The sequence below is a fragment of the Amblyomma mixtum genome, chromosome 1, assembly GCF_055824585.1.
Source record: "Amblyomma mixtum isolate Tamu chromosome 1, ASM5582458v1, whole genome shotgun sequence".
NCBI lineage: Eukaryota > Metazoa > Arthropoda > Arachnida > Ixodida > Ixodidae > Amblyomma > Amblyomma mixtum.
The window spans coordinates 303,675,259-303,694,421 of record NC_143012.1 but is presented as its reverse complement, the minus strand read 5'-3'; the positions used below and the strand labels follow the sequence as shown (position 1 = coordinate 303,694,421).

General features: G+C 47.7%; 1 protein-coding gene across 2 annotated transcripts; it reads right to left on the bottom strand.

The window, feature by feature from the left end:
- Positions 1-1,101: 1,101 nt before the first annotated feature.
- On the bottom strand, positions 1,102-18,721 carry LOC149372246 (beta-galactosidase-like). Of its 2 annotated transcripts, XM_089566663.1 has the most exons (15): positions 18,514-18,721; positions 17,351-17,514; positions 14,984-15,134; positions 13,713-13,776; positions 13,100-13,194; positions 11,731-11,911; positions 10,895-11,075; positions 10,699-10,742; positions 10,193-10,308; positions 9,324-9,398; positions 8,976-9,062; positions 6,593-6,700; positions 4,761-4,892; positions 3,396-3,620; positions 1,102-1,360 (listed from the first exon to the last, which is right to left on the bottom strand). In XM_089566663.1, exons 1-15 carry the CDS (start codon positions 18,610-18,612, stop codon positions 1,121-1,123), a joined length of 1,962 nt encoding a protein of 653 aa, XP_089422789.1. In that variant the 5' UTR covers positions 18,613-18,721; the 3' UTR covers positions 1,102-1,120. The 2 variants fall into 2 exon arrangements, with proteins under 2 accessions (XP_089422789.1, XP_089422790.1); XM_089566664.1 differs by lacking the exon at positions 8,976-9,062.
- Between the last annotated feature and the right edge of the window lie 442 nt (positions 18,722-19,163).

Genomic DNA, 19,163 nt, shown 5'->3' with positions numbered 1-19,163 from the left:
ATAAATAGCAAGCACGGCAGCACGCTTTGAAGCGACACCTCTCGCCTCAGAGTGAACTCATTAGTGTCGCTACGTTTTTCGGCACGTCAGCTGAGTGTAATTTGGGTACGGGGTTTCCATTTCGTCTTATCTTGCCTATAACAAATTAGATGGACGATAAATTTAACCTGTTTTTCATTTCGTTGACTATTGGGCAGCTCCTAGGCCTAATGAGAAACACCAGTTTGTTGCAGAAACGGTTCATTTTATGAAAACCAGATGGTGCCACTGTATGACTGGGTTATTGTTGCGTCTGCGTTTGTGTACGTCGAGCGCTGCGACATAAAGCGTAATTCCCTGCAAAATGCTTGTGTTTACAGCTTGCAAACGTATTAGCTGTCAGAGTTCCCCGCATCGCAATCGTGTGCAGTGTCTGGCAGCATGAACCCGCTCATCATGTGGATGGTCAGTGGGTTTGTATCACTACACCGTCTGACGTGCCAGAGGGGGTTCTTCGGCCTCACGATTCTCGATAGCCGCGGTGCTATTGATCTGCGTCGAGCTCGCGATTTAGCTGACAGGTCAGTTCTGAGGCGTAGATGGGCAAGCGTACATTTCGCGTCATGGTGAACTCCTGAAAACTTCGTATGCGAAGTCTCCAGTGGACGCAGTTAGGCTGTTAGGCTTAGCGTAGCCGAGACGTAGTGCCGGAGGCGTACACCGGTTTACCGGACGCGGACCAGTGCCATGGGTGCGGCCTGGCGGGACCAATGCGCATGCGCAGCCGGCGTCCGGTAAACCAGTATACGTGTTCGCTAGTACGTCTCCACTACGCTAAATCTCTCTAATGCTAATGTAGACCTAGAAGTGGCTGTTTGCTTAGAAGGTACGCTGCCGCTACTAGGTGGCGGCAAGTACAGCGTGTAGGCTTCTTGATGCAGCTATTACCATGTTATATCTTGCTGCAGCTATACCGTTCATGACAGGCAAATACAAGTGAGATAACAGTTAATCTACTAAAAAGCTATAACACAGACTCTTTTGCTCCTATAAAGGTCGGAAATGCTGGAAATATTTTCTACTTGGTTGTGACTTGGACTAGAGCCTCTGCAGAACCATGGAAAAGGGAGCGAAGACGAATTTATTTGCCGCGTTTGCGAAAAGCAGGTGTCGAAGACAGCGGCACAGTTGCGTTGATTTCTGGCGTGTCGACAAATTCTGCAATGCACGGCTGTTGGCCCCAGCATGGCACTTGCTCGAGCTCGAAGATATTGAGAACGTTCTCGGCTTTGAAGAGCACTGACGGCACGTACAGTGTCTTCTGCGGACCCATGGGTGTCCAGTAGCGACCAAGGTTGAAGCCGTTTAAGAACGCTGCGCCCTGCGTGAAGAAAAAAAAAAGGTTTCATCCCACCTTCAGAGAAACGAGCCAGAACACGAATTCGAAATGTATATTCCATGGAACAGTGACCGCGGGATTCGTTCCTCCTTCCCAATCGCAAATCCACAATGTGCACATTGTCTCTATTGGGAATTGAACTATAAGCAAACGCAGTTTTGAACTTCCTCCGACGTTGGCCAGCCCGGTCGAAACATCCCTCTGATGCGTGACTTGCGTCAGTGGCCATCCTGCCCCATATTACACCGGCGCCAATGCACTGGCCTTTGACGTGGGTGCACCCCTGTTAACGCCTAGGGTGCACGCCTAACTTTGTCTGGGTGCACCGACGTTGACATCTCCCCTGTCCCGAGATCTGACCTCCTTGGCTATTAGTTGTTTCTTGCGGTATCTGAAGCAGCCTAAGCTTTAGGCGGGGACAGCGCTGCGGGAAAATGCCTCCAAAAGTCGGTTTCAGTGCAGGTCCTCGCGTTTGTCGAGTGAACAGTTGCATCAATCGAAGGCATTGGCCATTGTTAAGCGAGAAGCCTACGGCGTCAGTAGCTCCTTTCCCCCATTTCGCCGGTAACTGCCGTGTCCGTTGGAAAGTCTGGAAGGGTTAGGAATGATGACAGAGCGTCGCGCGCTTCGGACGCTGTCCAAGGCCGCGGGAAACGGGCAGCAAGACCGCGAACAGCCTTGTCAGGGTCGAAAAGGGCCGACGACCGTTTCCCATTGAAAAGAGATGAGCTCTCAAGTGGGTGGGGGTCAATAAGGTCGGCGACTTCTGAAACCACCGGACTGTCGAGCTAAGCGGTGGAGTTCTGCTTTACTGGCGCCTCGACAGGTTGCATGTTCCAGGGAAAGTGCGCGGTCCGCTAAGTCGGGCTCTGGCGAGCACTGGGCTCCGCCCACTTGTATGTACAGTGCCATTGCACCGGTATTGGTAGAAATTGGGCGAGAGCAGATTTACTAAAGCCCCGCCCATTTATCGAAGGGATTAAAACCCGCTGCTAACAAAGAGCGGAAGGAAAGGAGCGCGCCGAGTCCCAGTCTCGGCCGCTTTTAAACAGCCTTTCTATTTAACCGCCCCTTTCTCCTAGTACTTGTATTTTGGTTCCATCTTCAATAAGCAGCTTTTTGTTTGTCAAGAAGTTTGGAGTTGCTGCCCCAACCGGCAATGTGTCGCCGGACGAGCGGACGAAGACGTTAAGTGCCCAGCGTTCGACCAGACCAACCGTCAATCCACGTTTCACGAAGGAAAAGCTTAACTGCATGTTTATGGATATGAAGGTGAAGTCACCTGCCGCTACCAGTGGGTTAAGATGATGGCAAGCTTGTACCTGTGGCTTCGACGGAGTGAGATCGTCCCTCAGAATATCGTATGGAAGGTTAATCCGCAAAGCCACACCGTTTTCACGCAAACGCTGCTTCCTCCAATCGCTCGGATGTGTTGTGTCTTGCCGCTGCTGTCGATCGCTCTCGAGCAGCACCTTTCTCATATCAAGTCTCAGGGGGCTAGTTAGAGATGAAAAAGGTCTCCGGTACGAGCACCAGCGTAGGTAGGTAAAGCCTTTTATCGCTCAATTAAAAGATCGCTTCAAGTTGTTTTTAATATATTGAAGCGATATTACAAGGTGGTGTTCTAGATAACGCACAACAAGGGGACAAACACTAACTTGTCCCATGACGAACGCAAGTAAGGGCTTATGAAACAACGAAATGGTGCAAAAACAACTGAAATCCGAAGTAAAAAGCCGAATCGCTGGTTCTTTTCGAATACAACCTGCCTTCCTTTACGCAAGAAAAGATACCAACAGTACCACTGAATTATGACGATCAAAAACGGCATCCTAACATATCTCTTGACAATGCACTGTAACGTCGTTTTGAGGCAAGAAGGAAAGCGCTTTAGGCAAGTTTCTCATGTTTAGTGGGCACACAAATATCCCCGGGCTCTTTGTAAATAGCTACAAAACTAGGAACTAAAACGATTAAAACAGCAACTAGGAAAGAAACTAGGAAAAATGACTCTTGCCTTCTTCCAGTAGTCGAGCCTTAGAAACGTGTCCAGCGGCGGTGACAGTTGCAGGGGAAACCTCGCCTCGTACGCCGCGAATCCGGCGTATCCCGGGAAGCCCCGCACTTTCTCGGGGACACCGATCGTCCCGCGGTTTCCAAGCAGGGTCTTGTGCTCGTCGACGGGAGTGATGTTCCATCTTGTTAGCGTGATTCCGGACAGAGTGACGTCCGAGACGATGCCCTGGGAATGTCGTCGGATGTGCGAAGTGGCGTTCGACATGTAAAAATGCCGGGATGTGCAATGAAATAAAAAACGATAATATAGACAGAACTCGTTGATGAAAACCTTGGATGCAATTTCGCGCATCAAAAGCGCTGAACATATAAGCAAGCGCTTATGTCGTAGAGGTAGAGCATCCGCCTCGCGTGCAAGAGGGCCGAGGTCCGAATCTCGGTTCCGCGCAATTCTCCACCGGGTTAAAAAGAAAATCCGCCCGAGTCGATGGAATGGCATAATCAGGTCGGGGATGCGGCCTGATCTCAGTGACCAGAATCGAAAATGCACTCCCTCATTGGAACAGAATTTCGCCGCCTTGGCCACAACATTTCTATGAACAAACCTCACATATAGGGCAGAAATGTCGAGGATAACGAAAAGGACTCAGCTTAAGTTAAGGACAACGAAGCGAGCTATGGAATGAAAAATGATAGGTGTAAAGTTAAGAGGCCGGAAGCGGGCAGAAGGGGAGGGAACAAACGCGGGTTAAGGACAGCCTAGTCGAAATCAAGAGGAAGAAGCGGGCTTGGGCAGGGCATGCAATGTGAAGGCAAGATAATTGCTGGTCCTTAAGGGTAATGGAGTAGATTCCAAAAGAAAGAAAGCGTAGCAGGGGAGGCATAAAGTTAGCTGGGTGGATGAGATTAAGAAGTTTACGGGGATACGGTGGCCGCGGCTCGCATATCACAGGGCTAATTGGAGCGACATAGGCGAAGCCTTTGCCCTGCAGTGCGCGTAGTCAGGCTGATGATGATGACCAAAACGCAATTAGCCGCGTACACGGAAGCTTGTCTGAGAGTGAATCCTACCTATGCAGGGCTACCACTATCTCCTTCAGTTTGGGCTTGACTGCCAAGAGGAGCGCCTTAGAAATAACGTCTATTCCTTTCAGTAATATAATTTCAGGAATGTACAGGATTAAGATTACCTAAAAGCGAGATACCTCGGTACCTTTCGCGCGGCATTTCGAATATTTAATAGTTGGAATTGTTAGCACATAGCTTCTTAAGTAATGCACGGTGGCAGTTTCAACTATTTTTAATACGCAGGCTTTCAAACATAACGTCGCTAAGTTCATTTTTTTTGCACGGAGATGCTACTCACTTTGGCGTCGTTGAGATTTCCGTAGGCGTTCCTTCCTTGGCTTTCAACCAGCAGCGACAGCCGCTGGCCCTTGGTCACCGACACCATAATGTCGAACACGTTGTCCATGCGAGAAATCACGCCTTGGTATACCTGCAGGAAACGGAAATGAGAGCATCCAGTGATGTACGTACGGCTGGTAATATTAGGAGACAAAATTCTTGTCCTGCTACAAGGCAGTTCTCAGCTGAAATTCAACAAATAGCGCTATACACCAGAACTTAAAATCGATTCGTTCGACTTGTTTTTAGCCTCCTTTATCTTACCACATGTCGGGCAGAATTGTCATGAAATGCTCTAAACAAGGGCATTTAGAGTGATGCAGCTTATCGGTCTAGTGTACGCGGGATTAGTGTGCAGTCCTCGGACCGTCGGCCTTTCTTGTCGAATTCAGAATTCTGTTGCCTAGTGACTAGAAAAAGAAATGACGGACGCTCAGATGGTCTGATGCGATGAACTGCGCAAGCAGAGTGCGGTTTTAGGATCATGCTTTTCTTTTTGATGCTTTTCCCTTTTGGCTCATCCCCCTGCCCGAAAGCTGCGCCAGTTAATTGCGTCTTACTTTGTCTGGCTTTATGGCTTGCTACTGGTTTTATGCTTTAACGTTTATTGCGTTATACACATTTCTCCTCACTCCACCCGCTGCGTTGGATTAGCCGTGGACACGCGCTAGCTTTCGGCGCCGCTTTCCTTCTTTCCGCACTTGCCGCTCGCTTGGGGGGCGTCGCAGCGCACGCCTCTCCGCCGATGCAGATTTTCCCGCTCGCCTCTCGGCAGTGGGTGGTTGTCGCGCTCAGCTCGCTGCAAGCGCCGGCGGCTTCAGACGGCAGCCACGCAGAGACACAGGCCGCATTTTCGCCTAGCGACACTAGTACTGCTTTCACAGTTACAGTTAGAACGTAAAACTAGCAGCTCAAAGGAGAGCTGTATCCCGCTGCTAAAAAAGCCATGCACCTATCCGTGTTTTCACACTCCCGCGCAAAAATATTTTTCCTCTCCATGGCAGGACTGGGCGTATTAGCGACCGCAGCAGCAGCAACAACGGTACACGTCAACAAAACGCTACCGCATATGCGTTCATACTGTGACGTGATTTATTCATAGGTGGCAATTAAATGGCGACCGGCGGGTCGGAACGTAGATACTGAGGCTCTTCATCAGAGTCTACCCTTTCTCTTCCTCGGCCGTCCGCAAGGGGGGGGGGGGGGGGGGGGTCATACATAAGCATATTCATTGCCATTTCAAGCAATGAATATCTGCTTCTGGATGACTTCGCTATGCGGACACATAAAAAAAATGTAGAGTTGAGACTCAGGGATCCTTGAAATGTAGTGATTTCTTTGAACTAAGAACAGCTTTTCGAACTTGCTTAGGGATGGCAGTACAGCATCACTTTGTCCTTATAAAGAGGATGCTTTATCGATATTCTCTCGCCGGTGGAGAGTCATATTTCAGTGAATCAACGCACAATATCACCGCATTGACGGAACTATAATGCGATGAAAGCACGAAACAATGCCATAAATGCGGTATCTACGCCGGATTCACACTGCCACCAAAAAACAAAAGAAAGCCTTAGATCGGTAAGCAACATCGTCTAGTTTAGCTAGTTTATGGGTGTTTAACGTCCCAAAGGTACTAAGGCTATGAGAGACGCCGTAATGGAGGGCTCCAGAAATTTCGACCTCCTGGGGTACTTTGACGTGCACTGACATCGCACAGTACACGGGCAAAAAAAGAATACTCGTCTAAAAAGAACGCTCAAATACAAGCGACAATTGAAGTGCACGCACGTCGTCCACGTAGACGTATCCCCGGTCGTGGAGGCCAGGAACCCTGAGTGCTCCGGGGTTGCGCGGCAGGAACGACACCCAGGTGTCGTAGAGCACCAGGGCTCGGCTCTGCAATTTGTCAGATGCGTCGGTGGTGTTGGCTCAAGCGTACGGAAGCGATGACGACATCTCTCTTTTGCTCCACCGCCTTCGTCGTCAGCCATGCGAGCTTCACAAGAAGAGTATATTCCTAGCATTTTAAAATTTTGATGCGATAGCGTTAGAAGTCTCGGGTCCGTCCGTCTCACGAAAAAGCAGGTAGCCATACCTGCCCACCGTGGCATGTGGCAGTTAAATTAAGGACGGATAGCGAGAGGTTGCTCGGGGAAACAAAGCTGGGTCTCACCAGCCCCACCAGCGTCTGTGTTTGAAACAGACTCCTGCAGGGACTGTGGCAAGCGGGTTATGCGACCAGGTGGACACAGAGTGAGAGGATATTGTTGTCGTCAGCCAGTTAACAAAAATCAACTAACAGAGTGCTTAGCCACTGCAGCCAGCGTACATGTGTATATTGAAAACTTAGAGGTGGTCGCACTCTTAGACTACAATATTTCATAGAATTTACCACACACGCGTGTTAGATACTCGCCCACATAGGTTAAACTCAAGTCGCGAAATTAAGCAAGCAAGGCGGTGGCAGTGGGCGTGAAACTCCACCCTAATGTGATGCAGCTGTTACGTCGGATGTTTGTTACCATTCCGATGGGCGAAAGTTAAAGGGAAACACTTGTCAGCTTCACCTGTCGTTTTTCGCCGTTGAAAAATACAACGCCGTACACTACGTCATGGATTGTCACCATTTTCAACGAGCGATTACACAAAGCTAGCAGATAGTTTGGAGGTGAATATCCCAGAAGAAGCGCATGCTAGAAGGCTACCACATGGAGCAGTCTAGAATTGCGGCCGCCACGCTAGGTGCAGTGGACAAAAGTTTAATAACTGATTTTAGTAAATAATTGCCTGGACGACGATAATTATCCCACACTTTGTGTTCGTTTGGTCCCAGAACCTGACTGCGAGAGCACCTTTAATTTTCTATTCAACGTTTATTTCCTAACTATGCGTAAAGTCCAATATTGATCACCCTGTGTACAAGAGCGTAAGGGACGAAGGATGGAAGAAATGCTCCTCCATGTAATAACATAAAAAGGTAATTGTTATAAAACAGACGACGTAACTATTCAATTTGTTATGCTAATACTAATCGCTGACTCATGTAACCACCTAAAATATGCAGAACGTCAAGGCTTTTGGCAAGAAGTCGCGTTTAATGTCTGCCTGGCACGCTAGCACAGACCAGTGAGTGCAGCTGTGTGCAACTTAACAGAGTAGTGCTGAAAATTATGATGCCAGAAACTGAAAGGAACTATACTGTTTATTGGATTAAGTAACTGTCTAACTGTGAATATGCTGAAGATTGTGGGGGAAAGGAAGTGCCAGTAAGTGGAGCCATAAAAGGTACAGTTGAGGACATAAGTAACCGAAGTACGCTATTCAAAGTGCAATCGCGCCTCACTTAAAAAAAAGATTAAAAATCATCCTGTGTCAATGAGAAGAAACCGCGCCAGCGATCACTACCGGCATGCATATAACATACCGACGCGTAATTAGGGGTATAGACACAATAGTCTGCTCAGTTTACTTGGTTTGGTTTGGTTTATTGGGGTTTAACGTCCCGAAGCAACTCAGGCTATGAGGGACGCCGTAGTGAAGGGCTCCGGAAATTTCGACCACCTGGGGATCTTTAACGTGCACTGACATCGCACAGTACACGGGCCTCTAGAATTTCGCCTTCATCGAAATTCAGCCGCCGCGGCCGGGTTCGAACCTGCGTCTTTCGGGTCAGCAGCCGAGCGCCTTAACCACTGAGCCACCGCGGTGGGAGCTCAGTTTACTGCTGTCCGCACCTGCTCTGTAAAATTGCCAGCATGTGGACGGCTCTGCTTCTTTCCACATGAATAGGCTGTCACCCATGCAAATCAACCCTGATGGACACATTCCCTGACCGACCTGGCCGATTGATTGATTGATTGATTGATTGATTGATTGATTGATTGATTGATTGATTGATTGATTGATTGATTGATTGATTGATTGATTGATTGCGCCAACAAGTGAGCCAGCGTACTACCAAGTGGTGAGCAGGTCCTAGTACGTGTGTCATCAGTATTGTATATTGTTTTCTTGTAATCGCAGCTGAGTAACAGGTACCGCTTTTAAGCGTGAATACATATTCCCATACGCATAAAAGACAGCCTAGCCGTTTTAAAGCATAAAACGAGCAGAAAAAGGAATGCCCTTTTAATAACCATTAACTCACCTCCCTGTCTGTTAATTAACTCACCTGCCTGACTTCCTCGAACGACAGCGGGCGTTCCGAAGCTATAGTAGCATTCGACAGCATCTCTCTAAGCTCACTCAGGCCGAAGAGCTGAAACATAAGAGTTGATAAAAATCTGACGTCAAAGTAGCCATGACAAAATTGAAAAAAACCTGGAAGAGATTGACAAAAAGATTCACCTGAACGTGCTCTGTGATAGGTCAATGGCTTTTGCTGGCTATCGTGATTGGCCGGCACGCTCGTGCGCCAGCCAATCACTCAGCGCACGCACGTTGAAGAAATTGTATGAATTTAGCTCTGCGAGTGACATCAGAAGCGCTGGAAGTAACGCAAGAAGCTCTGCGAACTTACCCGCCGAAGCTCGAACGGTCCGAGCGCCATTTTCTTTTTTGGTTGTGGAACAGGACCTGGCGGCAGCGGTAGATACTGCACACATCGACGAAAGCCGCGAGTGAATCGTCCGAATGATATCTCCCTGCAGGGTTCTAGTAATACGATTTCAGTTTCCTTTCATACTCAATATTAATCAGTTGGGCCATCAGCATTCTGTAACATCGGTTAGTTATTACATTATGAACACTATGCCCTCAAGATGGCTGGTCTTATATATTTTTAATTCTTTCTATCCTGGGGAAGAGCTCCTTTCTAACAAAAAAACGGTCGTATACGCCCCGTTCAGGAACCACGTGAGATCCCATCACTGGAGCCTCTTTAGTGAGGAAAGCTCAAGCGCCAAGCTGATTTCTTCACGCTATGATACCCCGTGTAAAAAGTAAGAAAGGCCATCACATTTCAAATTGCATTTCTACACTCCACCAATAGTGCAGTTAAGGTTATTGATTCCTTGTGTTCTTTTACTTCCTCCTCAGGTAAGAAGAAGCAGAAACTCAGCGAACCGAGGAAAGGTGAGGAAAGCGAAAGGTGAGGCTTCCTTCCAGGAGCCGACAGGAAGTGAACGATACGTGAGAGGGCACACGCGTGGAATTCGGTCTATTCGGTCGCGCTCAGAAATATACGAGTACCACAAGCGTCGCCTCAACTCGTGTCCTATAAATACCATCTTAGCGAAAACCAGAGCACTCGGAGAAACGCAATTCATTGGGTGACCGCTGCATGTCCGCAGCTCTTTTGGCAGCAAACCAACCAAACCTTTTTAGAGCGGCATATAGCTGCTTAGATGCCCCGCGCTGAACGTTTCTGTTCGCCCCCTTAACACGTACCTTTCCGATGGTTTTCCGTATGGCGTAATACTTGTCCGTCGGATCTCCGGCTTCCGTCATTGGCGCGTTGAAGTCATAGCTGGTGATAGTGGGATGGAACTTGTCGTCGACATTAGCTGCGCATACATTTAATCAACAAGGAGCTGGTATTGTCCTGTTCAGTAGGCCTGTACTAAAACGCAAAAACGCGTGAGTGATCACGCTCCAATGTGTACTTTTTGTGACGACCAGCGTCGAGCTTTGCAGCGCCAGATAGTGCATTTGTGTTTTGACAGCTGTCAAATGACAACTTATCCCAAACGCTTGAAGAACTTTTGAAATATAACTATGAACTATGACAAAGGGCTCAAGCTGCGACTGTGCTAACAAACGCTTGCCCTTAATTTAAGGACTTGGCCCACTTTTGCCGGCATTAAAGCTAGCAGCCCTTGCTTCAGGATCAGGGATCATAATCCGATTGTAACATCCGGAAATCTCGCTAAAGCAATGGTTATTGAAAGTCTTACCACCAGACTTGTAGCCAAAAGAAGTGCCCCCATGGAAGACGTATCTGACAGAGCGAAATAAACGAAGAAATCGATTGATTGGTAAGTTTGTCAGCTCTTTAACGGATCGATCGATTCGTCGATCAATCAATCCCGCGACCTATAGGCTAAATTAGTCAGTCAGTGAAACCAGAGATGAGTGAGAACATGGACTCGCAGGTTGACAGAGGCATTCATGCTGAGCATCTTGTCTAGCTGGCTGACGACCGCCTCGGTGCTGACGACAGAATGCGGCTCGGCCCAGTGGTCCATCCAGCCCATATAGTACTCCGAGTCCACCAGGGGACCCCGCTCCTGGTGGCGTCGCTGCACCGCGAACGCCGCACCGACGTCATATCCTGCGACGCCAACGGAAATGCCGGATGGAAAATATCAAGGACGGGTCAATGTTCATGAGCGGTTACTCGTATGTATCCCTCAATATGGTTGCATATACTGCCGGATAACTAATTAAAAAAAATAGCCTTTGGCCACTCATTGCTGTCATCGTCGCGGTAATGGTATCCCAGCTGCAATCAAAAAGAGCGAACTGACACGGTCGGAACACGCACAGCGGATCCGATAGCTTGTTGTGGAGGCGAAGCGTGTTCCAAGAAAAGAAAACCTAGCAAGGGAGATGGGGGGGCGAGATGAAGAGATCTGCGAAATTAGAGCGATTTCGGCTGGCACTGGACGAGATCAATTAGGTATAAATGAGGGATGCATTTGTCACGCAGTGGAAGAAGCCTCGATGATAACTATCATACCGATAGGTTGACTGCAATGTTCAGCGTTATAATGTTTTAGCAGCGAGTCCCGCCGCTGTCCTGCGTAGAGCCATGTTCGACAGTAGTGGGCATGAAGACCTATCGGTGTAAGAACCGAAATTGGCCCGCTAAAACTCCGTTTTCAGACTCGCTACTTACCGCACTACTGTAGTACTCCCTACATGCTGCAATTACCCCGCTACCTGCCTTTGTCTCAGCAGTGTGCTTCGCTTGCGCACGAACGCACCGGTGCCAAAGTCCACCGTCGTGTAGGCGCCGTCTAGCTTGCCGCACTTCAGGTATTCGTCGCCGTCACCGTCCGTCGTGTAGAGAATGACGTCATCGCCCAGGTAGTACCGCATCAAGTCACGCAGGTGTGCCGTGTACACGAAATCGCACGCTGCGTAGCTGCCGTATTCGTTCTCCACCTGGAAGGTCAGTGTGGAGGGGAGAAAGAAAGACTATAATCCACTATAATCCCAAGAATAAATAGCGTGACCACAGTTCGACAGCTTCGCTATGCGCCAGCAGATGGCGCAGCAAGGCCCTCAGAAGCATTCACTCAAGTGTTCCCGCTATGTGTGGTCGGCACTGTACATGAACCGTAAGGGCACTGTGGGCAGAACAGTGGGTGCTCTCGAGAATGTGGCGTTTAGCTGTCCTGTGATCCAAGCGGGGACTGGGCGCTCACGTGGTGCCCGCGGTAAGCTGTGGGTGTCATACAAAGATTCTACTCAAATTTCCTTGTCTTTTCGCCCGTCGTCATTGGCTGAGGCATCACCAAGACCCCGTCAGCGCAGGGATCAGAGAGACGGTGCGGTGGTTGAAGCCATAGAACAAAATCAGGAATAACTTTATTAACGGGATAGTGTTAAGGCTCTCGTTGTGCAGAAAATCCGACGTCGTCGACGTCGTCGTCGTCAGCGGCGGCGGCGTTGTGAGCGAGAAATCCGGAATGTTCCGCGTGATCACCACGTTGTGAGCAAACTTCCTACTGCGGCAAATGGCAGTTAAATTAATGATTGGATGCGAGAGGTTTCTTGGGAAGAGCAACTTAGGTCTCACAAGGCACACAGGGCCTGTACTGAAACAACCACTTGCCAAGGGACAGTGGTGCACCGCTTAACCGCGGCATGCACCACTGGGACAAAATTTGTATGAAGATTCCCCGCGATCTATGAATGTAAAGTAGAAAATGACCGCGCCTGCGAATCTTAAGCGTCTCGTCAAGCTTTTGTTATATTAGCCGTGGGGACGGAGAAAAATAGCTGACAGGTTAGTGAAACTATGTTTTTTTTTTTTTTCATTTGTCCTCGTTTTCCTCGGAGATCTCTTACTCCAAGATTCTGGTCTCCGCACAACAGAGTGAAAGGCCGCTATTCAAAGAGAGACAAAAGATGTTATCTTGCTCTGTTGCCAAGTGCATAAAAAGTAAAGCAGCGTCAAGAGAGAGAGAGAGAAAGGAATTTTAGTGAGAAGAAAAGGTGGAGCGGTCGGCCGGTGGTAACATGGCCCTGGCCTGCTACTCCACACAGGGGAGAGGGAAAGTGCGTATGAAAGAAGCGTCAAGCATTTGTGTGCCACGTATACGTGTATGGTTAACGACGTCTACTCGCCTGAACCGCAATGATCGGCCCTCCGTTTGCATACAGAAGTGGTTGAATCAGTGGGAGCAGCTTCGAGAAGTACCGCTGCACATAACCGAGGTACGCTGCGGTGAACAAAACGTTGCATCAGTGAGCGATTAAAAAAACAATACGAAATAAAAAAAAAACAAATAGGTACACATTCGCAAAGTTAACAAGCACATCGGTTCGCGACTTGCAGGGGTCTTGGGAATAGCGTCATTAGTGAATGCGACTGGTCAGCGAAAAGCAAACAAGGCAAGATGCCTGCCTTAACCACCATCTTGTAGGCTATCGTTTTTGTCTATGTCATCAGCCAACCACGATATCCTGTTTGTCCGTCGCTTTGTCATTTTTTGTGATTGGTTAATGCACAAGCGGGAGGCGACCACGGGCCAATCATAGGAGCAGAAAGCTCACGAGTAGCCTTGCTAATTTAGGGCCAGGTATGCCAAGCTTCCGTGAATTAAAAGTGATGCGTCACTGGTAACGGGACTAGCGCTTGCCAATAACGAAAGCCGACGAGGCGACAATCCAATCATTACTTGCAAAACGAGAGGCGCGTCGGCAACCACAGAGTCCATGCGCGCATCGACTTCCTTACATGGATCGCTTGTTCGGAGGCCAATAAAGCGGTTCACTGCGAGCAGCCAGTACGGAAGACCACCCTGAAAAAATAAATAAAATAAAACATTGACGCATGCATTCTAAAACTTAACAAAACAAACCTTGTACTGATGTGAAGCAGCGGCCTCATGTGACGGCTAACTAACTTAACAGGATTTATCCCCAGTTCAACCTTCTCTTTTCTTTACAGTGAAACAATGTTTTTTAGTGTCTTTTGTGCCTTGCAAGGACATGTAAAGAGAGAACAATTTAAACTTATAGAGTTTTGTAACACAGCTAATTTTAGAAAGTGATTCCCTGGCAGGTTCTCAGGGGCCAGGAACGAAGCCTTCATTTAGGGAGGGGTGCAGCAAATATATTGGTCAATTTGGGCGTAATTTTCAAATTTTTCAATTTCTTTTTGTGTGTGATCCTCGGGCCTCCTGTCTGGTAGCGAAATAACTGCAACGAAATGCGCATTAAAAACGTAGAAGAAAACGTTTTCTTTCTGAGCGGTCATCGAGAATTGTAAACCCGCTTCTCACAGTCCCGGCGCAACGTGGATGCCATGATTTTCTGGCGAAAGAGCTCCGCCACGTTAGCTGCATCTTGTATCCCCAAGAATGGGAGAGATCAGAGCTTCTGTTCGTCGCAGTGCCGCAATTCTCTGGCCAAAATTAAAACCAAACAGGGCAAATGAGGGAGTAAACTTTTGAAGTTAGTGTTCTCAGCTTTCACTTTTTCGGCGATTGCGATGACTCATCCCTTCGGCCTTTTGAATTTGAGTAGAATGACTGTGTTTTTTTGTATTTTTTTGCGCATGAATTCTGAGACGTTGAGGAATGCAGTGAGGCTTTCAATTTTTCAATGTATACGTACAACAGTTTTTCGTTATTTTTGAAAGAAACGTTTTCATGTAATATGTATGCTGGAGTTTAACAGTTTTTTCATTTAATAAGTATTGTTTACTAGAAAAAAGAACTAAGGGAGTTATCACACAAGACATCGAACCGAACAGGGCATTGCGGACATGCTGACCTGACATGCTGTACAGGGAGCTGTTGGCTTCTCAAATGTTGTTGCAATTAGTAATGATCTTATTCATTCCAGGGGTCAAATGTCTCTTGTTTGCCTATGTAGTAAATTTAAAACTTAATTCCACAAAGTGACTATATGCGAACTTAAGCAAGAACTTGTGTAATACGTTGGTGTTCTCGTTGACGGACATGGCGGTGAGGAACAAAGACGTGGCCCATGAGAAGCGCTCACCAAGTCTCTCTCGGCGTCGATGTAAGGCCCAGGTCTGAGCAGAACAAGCAGGTCGTTATTTTGAGCGAGCCTGATAAAGCGAACAATGTCCTGCTGCCCTTCGAAGTAGAACCGTCCTTCTTCGGGTTCATGGCTGCTCCATTCGACGTACCTGCATGGAGTGCGTGATATGCACGGTGCTGAGGCGAGAATGTTTCGTTTTTCTTTTTAGCATTTTGGTTGTGACGCGCAAGCTAGGAGAAGCTAGGAGAAGCTAGGAGAAGCTAGGAAGCTAGGGATGCTAGGAGCTAGGACTCAGCATGCAGAAAAACACAGAATACAAGCCATGACTTAAAACTGTTAATTAGCACTTGCGGCGGATGTCTTTTTTCTATTTCGACTTTCAAGGCCCATCCCACCCCATAACCCTTCGCCACATGAGTACCGAAGCGTTGAAGAACACGCCACTAGATATTGGAGCCGGATTAAGGGAACACGTTAGACTAAAACGGAAAGAAAGATATCGATTTTTTTTTTTTGCTTTCAGCCGACATCTAATGTTGAAATCTTCCTGAACATTATTTAGTGACTGTCATGCATCTCCGCCCTCTATTGGAGGCAGAAGAGCATGTTTGAAAAACCAAACGGCGAACGGGCACGCTTTATTTCTGTGCAGCTTGCTCCGACACACATTTCTTCTATAACAATAACGTCGAAAGGAAACGCTCAGCTTGTTCTTGAACAGCAGTAAAGCAAAGCAAAAAAACTACACGGGATATGTTTTAGTGAAAGCTGGATTATATTACTTCGTGTTCCTCTGCCTCGTGTAAGGCGCGCAATTTCATCACTCCTGTGTGGCTATTTTGAAAGTTTTCTTTTACTTTTGGTTAGAGAGTTTACAAATTCACAGGGACACATAATTCTATTATGTATTGGCAATGCGATAGCATTAGCAAATATCGATCCCTTTACCGGAAGTTATGACACTTCCGGTCTGGTGACGTCACTTTCTCCAGCCAATGGGCGAATTTTATGAACGACAATGCATATGGGCTCCATGGGGCTCCTAATAATATCGCAATTAAAACATGCTTGAGGCTGTTTGGGCGACGCATTTCTAGATGTTGGCTGCCGACAACGATTCTGTCACGGGCTATATTCGAAACTCCCCGACACTTGGTTTAAGTACGAGCCCAGATCAGTTTTTCATGGTGTATAGTGTATTTTTCAGCAACTCGCGCAGCCAGAGCTGTCTCCATCAACGAATCCAGAAAGCCTGCAAGTAATTTAACCTCGTCGTCTAGGAGCGCGCACCAAAGAACGCCTTCCTTGAATACTCATCTCCCAATTACCATGTTAAACCCAACGCTTGCATTCAGGGTCGACAGCGCAGCCAGAGTTCGGAAGTCCCCGGCAATATCCCGACGTATTGGGTATATCGCCGGGATGTTAAGCGTGATATGCACCCCTGAGGTGGCCCGTCACCGAAAGCACTCCGCTGAGATGCGGAATAAATCACAAAAAAGGCCGCATAGAAGCAATCAGACTAGCAAAGAAACGTAAAATTGAAAATTGATAAAGGTCTTGACCACATGGCTAGTGGCTAATAAAAAGATGTTTAAATGCAAGTTGTTTCTGACAAGAAGTTTAAGTAAATATGTGTTCTGTCTTCAACCTTAAATATATCAGAGTGTCACTTTTTGTTACATTTCATCCATTATTTAAAAACAAGAAAGTGTAGAAGGCTGATTTTCCCACAGATTTATCTGTACAAACATGCAAAGCTACTAAACTATGTATCAGATTTTTTTTATAAAATAGTTGCATTCTATGAACACAAGGAACATCTATGCTTCAGAAAATAATTACAAAAAAAGGTGAACATTTCCTAAGAAACCTCAATTCTGGCTCAATTCAAGGGAAACAGAATCGAGAACAAAACAAAGCCCGAATGAGCTATGTGCTGTATTTGCTGAGAAAACTGGTCTTAAAGGGGCGCTGGAGAGAATTCGAAATTGGCCTGTATCAACAGACCACGGCATTCTGACGACATATATAAACCACTAATACGGAACACCGAACACGGAGCCTTTATAAGCTAGCAAAAACAAAAAAAAACGAAATACGTGTGTCGCTATCATCGGCCGATTTCGCAAGTAAACTGCCTGCGTCGACATCAAATTTTTGCTCGGATACTAGAAGCTATACTAAGATGTGAAGAAAAAAAACACCAGAAAAGACGCGTTACAAGAGGAAGGAGTAGACAGGACGACACCTTCGTACATTTACACACATGACTGCACTTGGTGCTCTACGTTTGCTTGAGATAATACCGCTTCTGTTATGGCTTTCGTGTGAGCACCGAATGGGGAATAAGTTTGCACGCACGTCTGTATGGCGTTTAGGCCAGCAGCCCTCATCGTTGCCAGGCGGTCTTCCCACTGCTCGGGAAGCGTGCGGAAGGAGTGCATGGACCCGGACACAATCTGTATCGGCTCGCCATCCTTCAGGTAGCGGTTGTTCTCGTAGTCGATCACGAAGGATCTCCGGCCCTGTACGCGTGTGTGGCACAGATTTCGAAGGATGTTAAAGGAAATGCGACAAAAGTATAAACTCACACAATAACCACACATGTCATGTAAAAACAAAGTAGGGATTTTTTAGTGCCCTGTTAGAAATTGCCTGCTGCCTCTACATGGACATGCTCCGTTTGCAATGTGTACCATCCCCTGTCCATGTAAATGGGCCGGGTCAGGGCGATGGCTGAAGCAAATACGAATAGACGACAGCCCTGTAGTTGAGCATAATTTACGCAACTATCAACATTTTGTGTTTCTCTGCATCGCAGCTTCGCATACCATAATTTTCCTTGTAAGGTAGGAAAAATACATAGATCCGGGTGGCGTAACTTAATCTGTGCCCAGACTACATTACCAGTGCTGCCAGACTACACTACCAATGTTGCCAGACTGCCCACCCACGCTCACTTGCGAGGAAGAGCTCAAGCTTCGCAGCTAATGCAGCTCTGAACAAATCGTCAACAACGAGCAAACTGAAAGGAGATAACGAGCGAATGAACCCATCAGACGCACGCTGTCAATCAGCGAGCTCCAACGAAGTGCGTACATAGGCATAAATGTGCAACCAGTCAAAAAAAAAAAAAAAGAAATGTAGTTTTGAGTAGCTGACGGTACTGACAGCCTGTTGAACCGCGTTAAGTCCATAAACCCAGTCTACCCTTAAGTTGGTAGTTTGGGGTAGTTTGGTTAGTTAATCTAGTGACATAGCGACGAAATACGTGGCTGGAGAAACAGTCTCTCACTTTTAACTAGCAGCAGAGCAGAAACAGACACACGGAAGAAACACACAGACGTGGACGAGGCTGCTGTTTCTTCCTTGTGTCTGTTTCTTCTCTGCTGCTGGTTTTAAGTGATCTTAACCTTCTCTTATATTTGTCCTGTTCCTCCCACGCTTTCTCTCGTCGCCTGTCTACCCCCTAACTCGTGACCATCTGACAGGTCTCAGTCGAGTCCGCAGTGCATTGAGCTCACTTTGGATGACGCTGTGGTGCCGCCCTCAAGTACCACTGCTTGAGCCCACAGCGCTACGGCGAGAAGTTTGAAGAGGGCGAGCGAGGCTGCGCCGCCCATCTCTGAACGAGGCCGATACGAGCGCTCCTCTCTCCGGGACGATGTCGTCGCTGCGGCCACCGTGCAAGCAGACCTCGTGGGAACAGACGCCGTTATGCCACCGGCCACGGTCGACGATATCGGGGGAAAGAGATCGCAAGGGGAGGGAATTTCCGTTTTCGGCAACCCCCCACCCCTTTCCCCCGCGCCATTCGTCTTTCAGTCTGCCGGGAGCAGCCGCGCCGTCACCGATACACGATACCTGTTCGCGCCTGGGAGGCGCGCCAAACGGATGTGCTGCCTCGCAATTTCTGCAGTCGCGAGAGAGAAGGCAGGCTACGCTGAGCATTCCGCTTCTGACGGTTCAAGCACGCGTGCAAAAATCGTCTAAACAAGGCTTCTTTTCGTGACTCACGAATGACGCATGCGCTGTATGACCTGTGACGTTGGGTAAAGGATAATGTTGAGGAAAAAGAGTTACTTCTGCTTTTAAGAACGAACTTTTGTGGCATCCGCTGCTGTTAGTCCATTCAAGGCTAAAGACGTTTATTCCCTGTCAACGAGGTGTCCTA